General features: G+C 41.5%; 1 protein-coding gene across 1 annotated transcript in view; it reads left to right on the top strand.

Annotated features, from left to right (window-relative positions):
- Positions 1-3779, top strand: part of igf2b (insulin-like growth factor 2b) — a 5727-nt gene extending 1948 nt beyond the window's left edge. Inside the window, 2 exon segments of the mRNA NM_001294219.1 lie at positions 1185-1360; positions 2846-3779. Coding sequence (NP_001281148.1) covers positions 1185-1360; positions 2846-3085 — 416 coding nt within the window. The 3' untranslated portion in view covers positions 3086-3779.
- Positions 3780-6602: the final 2823 nt, after the last annotated feature.

The following is a 6602-nucleotide window of genomic DNA, read 5'->3' as shown; positions in this document are numbered from 1 at the left end:
GTGTTTTTGATGTCAGGTTAAGAGGAGAGATCATTAACACCAATTCTGATCATTGCCATTGAGGTCATGATTGGTGTAGCTGTAGAGTATTATGCCAATGCATTGTGCTGGCCGTTAATCCTCGGATGGTTAAGCTTCTGTGTGCACAAGATGCACGAGTTTGGGACAAACATTACTTCAGCATTTTGTCTTAGCAGAAAGAATAACATGTAAAATACTAATTATCAACACGCTCTCCTGTCCAGCTCCATTAACTCACCCTCGGAATTAGACCCAAACCTCTTCTCAATTTTCTGAATAATGATACGTATTCTAAACATTCAACATTGAAGATAGAAAAATAGCTAAAAAAGCTCTTTTGAAGAAAAGAAATTGAAATATTTGCCACAGCCCACCCAAAGCATTTTCCCTTTGTTAGCAAAGCAGTTTCTTTGTGTGTCGCTTGCCACAGAAGCTTCTCTCCAATCAGAAAGATCATTATCCAATTTGGGCCAACAGAGATGTGCTTCCTCCCTCTTCCCCACCTCCTCTTTGCCTTCTCCTCCCCCTGGGTCACCCTCTCTTTCTAGCTCATGTTCCTCTTCCTGCAATCAAATCTAGCTTCTCCTCTCAGGAGGTTTCTCCAACATTGTGTGGGTTGCAGGACTTCAAACAAGACCTTTTATTGATTGTGGAAAGTGCTCCCCTGTGCAACATGCCATCTATGCAGCCCTAACCTCTTGTTTTTTTTCTATCCCTCTTTTTCAAACCTCGCACACATTCTCTCCATGCTAATCTCTCTACCTCACGGCCCCTCCTCGTTCCCTTTATCTTTGCTGACGTGATAAAAGACAAGGTCAAAGAAGAGTTTCCATTTTGTGTATTTGCTCACTCAAAGGTCTGTCTGAGAGTTTAGCCTCTCTGCCTCACTGTCTTTTAATGTCCACAGTCCAAGGGGTGTTTACGTGTGTATTCACTCATTAAAGAAATTCCAGATAGCCTCAATCAGATTATCTTCCACAAACAAAAAGATTTGGACATAGATTTTCCGTTATCCTCTTTGCTCATAGGCTGCTATGACTGCTGTAGTAATCCTGCAAAAACAACCTAGATTCATTACTGATGCCACTGCTCTGTGCTCAGGCCTTCACCTCTCCCTCCGCATGTCCTCTCTTTATCCCTGACTGTTGTTTTTTTCCCCTCAGGTAAGCCAACCAACAGGGGTAGCAACAGGCGTACGCAGAACCGTGGGATCGTAGAAGAATGTTGTTTCCGGAGCTGTGACCTCAACCTGCTGGAGCAATACTGTGCCAAACCGCCCAAGTCCACGCGGGACGTGTCGGCCACCACTCTACAGGTCGTGATGCCCGCACTAAAGCAGGTACATTTCAACACCAACAACAACTAGCCGCCAGTATGGGAAACCATGCCATCCTTGTTTATATCTGCCTCATGATCTCCTGAGCCCCCATTCACCTTTGAGCCCAGCCCCTATGTCATTAACACTGGGCACTCGGTGTGAGCCATACAGACAGGTTTTTCTTGTTAAAGGGTCACTTGTAAGCACTTAGCTTCCATTGAAAGTGCTGATCATCGTGGAAAACACCGAGACAATTGCAGCATATTTGCTGCCGGAAAAGACAGCCATACTGGCAGATGTCAATGTGTGTGTGTGTGTGTGTGTGTGTGTGTGAAGGAGTGACACAGACAACGTGTGAGATGACAGACACTGCTGGTCTGTAGCAAAACTTTGTCTTCTGAGTGTGTGGTTATTAGTCAGGGGAACAGTGAGCTCTAACAAATCTGCCAGGTGTCACAATCTGTGTGGTTAAAAAAAAAAGAACCTGAGCTGGCCAGCCGAACTTTTCTGAACTACGTCACAAACATGAAGTAGCCGTAGAGGTTTTTCAGGTCTTTTCAAAAGGCTGAGCTTTGGCTGGTCACTAGACAGAACCGTGGCTGCTTTCCAGGCCTCTTAAAATCCCCTCAGAAGTCTTTGGGATGAGAAGAGAGAGATGTTTTTATGTTTCTGCTATGATTTCTCCAAATCTTGGTTTCAGTGGTGTGTAATCGAGAGCAAGGTAAACAAGAAACCTGCATAATTACTACAGCTGAAAGAGGAAAGTATACGATTTTCAGTCTGAAGCGTGATCGAGAGGCTGTGAGGGAATTAGTTAGGACATGTCCTCAGTTTGTCTGGGCTGGGAGGAAGAGTTGATGGGTACATGCTGCTCCAAGGGCCAGCTGTGTTTAGCCTATTGAATAGGCCTGAAGTGAATGAAGGGGGATAAACACTCTTCAAGTGGTAGGACCAAAACAAGCCATTCACATGGAGCGCTTGCTACTCGCGCATAAATTCAGGCCTCACTGCGGCCCCTCCCACTGTGCCCTAATCTTTTTTGACCTAAGTCTTCCTTGAAAGACTTTGCTGTGTAAGAATATAGATTTGGAGACAGTGTGTTTATTGGTGATAAACACTGTCTCTTACCTTGTGTGAGATATTGCAGTTCAGGAGGTCGTTGGGTGAATGATGACGTGCTCCTCATATGTATATGAGGTCGGTGACCACCCTTCCTTTTGACAGTATGTTAAAGAAGCTGAACTAAGTACTTGTTGACAGCTCCTCTCAATCAAGGAAACCAAAACAAGAACCAGTTGGAGGCGAGGCAAGTCTGTTATGGCGCTTGGAACAAGAGAATGACATTTGATTTCCATTTGACTGGTCCAACAATGACTGAATATTTTCAAGAAACGAGCTAAGCCTTTTGTCCTCTGTAGTGAGTACATGCACAGAATCTTATCAACCCTTAAGAATTCACTCTATCTTTTCCCTTTTCCCTTTACTTTTGTCTGCACGCCACAATAGGAAGTCCCGAGGAAGCAGCATGTGACCGTGAAGGTTTCCAAATACGAGGTGTGGCAGAGGAAGGCGGCTCAGCGGCTCCGGAGGGGTGTCCCCGCCATCCTGAGGGCCAAAAAGTTTCGGAAGCAGGCAGAGAAGATCAAAGCACAGGAGCAGGCAATCTTCCACAGGCCCCTGATCAGCCTGCCCAGCAAACTGCCACCCGTCTTGCTTGCCACGGACAACTATGTCAACCACAAATGAGCCCGCTGCCAGCCCTTTGCACAGAGTTTGGAGGGAGAAAAAAAAAGACTAGGGGATTATAGCTTTGTCTCTGACGTCATTTCTGTGGCAGTCCTCTTTGACCTCCCCTGCCCTGTCCGAGCCCACCAATCCCTCCCCCTGCTCTCATCCACTACTTCTTGACCCTCCGGCCCTATTCTACTGCCCTCACCAAAACCGCCCACCCACCCTTCTCTGGCACACAGACATGCCTTCACATTCTTCCTGTTTGAAGTCTTTCGCTCCCTCTCTTTCAGTCACTGACACAAAAGGCACAAACACAAATGATGAACAAAAAGTTAACAATTCGGCTGATTGCAATTCAGGTGGATCCTTAAGCAAGAAAAAGGAAAGGGAGAAAAGAAGATGAAAGACATCTCTGGTTTGCAAGTGTCAAGAGGACACCGGCGGAATGTTTTTGTCCTTTCGGACGACAACTGAGAGAGAAGAGAAGCTTGCATGAAAGAATCCATTCCACATCATTTTTCCTGAGGCAACAAGAAAATCTCTGTTAGTTCTTTTTCTTATTAGTTTGCACCTCTACCTTTAAAGGGACTTCCACACTGTAAGGAATTATTTTGTAAAATTAGATTCCTGTTCCAGCACCTTTCGATCACAAACAAAAGCAGAAAAGAGTCTGCAAAATTGCACATTGCCACGGATTACGTCAAAGTAAGTAAAAAAAAAAAAAAAAGGCACTATTTTTTTATGAACAATGAACGTGTAGCTTAAAAAATGTCATGGTGCTAGCTTTGGGAATGGACTCAAAGAAGAGGTTGAAAAGCACGTTTATTCTTTGAATGACTATTAAAACTTTCCGTTTTAAGGAAAGTGTGACTCTAAAAAGGAAAACAAAGGATATGGGGGAGCTCCTGGCAGTGGCAACGTCAAGGGGGAAGTGTCACTGAGAAAAGATATGGGCTGTGTTGGCGTCTAGGCTCACAGCGATCGCTAGCGGCTGCTCATCACTCACTTGCCGGCATAAATGGCAAGATGGACAAATATGGGAAACCGTGGACCGCCTAGATTGGGACAGTACTACAGTTCTGGGACAGGCTTCCTGTTTGCCTTTGCTGACTGCTATGACAGGAAGTATCATGGCATGGACAAAGAGCGAGCGGGAAAATGTTGATTATATTTTATTTTGTCTTTCTCTGTTTTCTTTTCATATCAATGTTTTAATGATAAAAACAAGAAAACCCCTTCATTTTTCTGGTACCGTGACATTCCTGTTTTTTCAAGTTAGGTATTTTTTGTTTTCATGTTTTTGCAATGATGTTTTTGACAGTTTTTAAGAAAAGGCACAACATTTTAATTCAAAGGGAAAAAAACAGCAATAATGTCAACTAACAATTTATTTTAAAATGTATATCAGTAGTATTCACATGCTTTTGCCTGAAAACAAATACTTGAATATATATATATATATATATTTATATGTGTGTATATGTATATATGTGTATATATGTATATATGTGGCTATATGTAGATGTGTATATGTGCATCTATATATGTAAGTATGCATATACATACGTTTATATACGTACATATATACATATGTACATATACATATATATGTATATGTATATACATATATAAATATAAACATATATATATATAGATAGATATATAATTAGTTTCCAGGGACGTTGTGTTATTTTCCTTTAGTCTGAGCTGTATCTTGCGTAATGAGCCGCCAAGCTTTTTTGTTTGTTTGTTGAAATACAAATAAGGGCACTGTATAAAGGCATTATTTATTTTGTTATAAAATATATTTGAAAAATTGGTCCAAATAATATACGTAGCACTGATGCTCAACTGACGGATTTATTTTGTATGATCTCTGTTTTCCAATTGGAATTGTAAGGCTTTTGTGTAGATGCTTTGTACCAAAAAATAATGTCTTTTTCCTCTTTTGTTTTCCATAGTTACTTTAAATTAATATTTAAACAGCGGCATTGCCTGGATTACTTCGGCATGTCATGTCACAGAAATAGGCACATCCGGAAACCTATCCGGGTTGTCGGTAAAAAGGACAAGCATCAATAAGTAACTTTATCCATGGAAATATAATTGTTCATCATTGATTGTACTCAAACCCACTACGTTTTAAGCCACTTTAGTATTGATGGTGGGAAGAATGACCTGTTCTTCATTAAATCCTATCTTTATGATCGTGCATGGTGTCCTATGGTATTCTAAGGAGAATCTTGCTCACGTGCCAGTGTCACTGCCACATGTTGGATTAGGCCTTCACGCTGTCAATGTCCCATCAGCTGCAGGCAGGAGTTAGGGCACAGCTAACATTTGACTTGCGTTTCTCTTAGTCCTACCTGAAGGTAACATTGTTGTTAGGACAGAGTCGTTGTCTTTCAGAGAGAGCTTATCATTGCAAAACACATAGCTGTTCTCTCCCGCGGCCCGTCTTTTCTTTGTCTGCGAAAAGACAATGTCCTCGATGTTCCGCAGTGACTGTATGTGTATATGTGTTTTAATTAGAGTGCTCCAATCATCATCAAGTTTTACACCAAATTGAACCATTTCTGAAACATCCAGGAACAAAAACACAACCTTCGCTGTCCAGCTGGAGCACGGTTAGCTCCTGAGTGTAGTAATAATGATAATCATGTATTGATTCTGTTGTGGACTGGCAGCTGAGGTTGTTACTCATACCTGGCCACAATGATACAGCTCTCTGTAACTAACCACTAAAGCCCATGTCAGAAATAAGGTCATTCTGTGCCACACTATACTTTTATTCTTCACTGTTTCATGTTTGACTACATGGGATACAGAAGCAATGTGCAGTCATGTTAAAAAGTCCATCATTAAAAAAAAAATCAAAATCACTCATTTACCAGAGAATTTCTAAATACCAAGACTACATCCTCTCTCTAACTATATTCTACTTCAGTTGTGCAACAAAGCAGGCAGTGCAATTATTATCATTATTATTATTGTTATTAATATTATTATTATATTTTCTATTTTATTCAATTGTTTTCCTGCTAGGACTGCATTCATACAATATGGTAATGTTCAAACAGGCTCCTCTAGTGTGCTACTCCTATGAATGGCGTGAAAGACAACCACTTCTTTTCGCTTGAATATGAAGAGATAAATTGTCGGGCAATGGCAACTTTTTTCTGTGTCAGTAGCTCACTCAGCCTGTGTGTATTTTATTGATTAAACCTCTGCACGTTAGAACGTCCGAAATGCACAATTCATGTACTTACATTTTTAATATCAATAAAAAAACATTTTATCAAACATGAAGTGTCCTAAAGACTTGCTGCTTTGTTTGGTATTCCCACTGCTCCTGGATGTATGTCCACACACACACTGTATGTACCCTGTAAATGATTTATTACATCTTAAGGCCTGGCAAAGAATCTCCAGCTGCTTTTAGCATCCTCTCTCTTCCTCTCACCCTCCCTGTTCTTCCTCCTTCCCCTCTATTTTTGCTCCGTATCTCCTCCACTTCTGTCTGTCTGTCTCC

The sequence above is a fragment of the Cynoglossus semilaevis genome, chromosome 6 (assembly GCF_000523025.1).
Source record: "Cynoglossus semilaevis isolate Cse_v1.0 chromosome 6, Cse_v1.0, whole genome shotgun sequence".
Classification (NCBI taxonomy): Eukaryota; Metazoa; Chordata; class Actinopteri; order Pleuronectiformes; family Cynoglossidae; genus Cynoglossus; species Cynoglossus semilaevis.
This window is presented reverse-complemented; position numbering and strand designations above follow the sequence as displayed.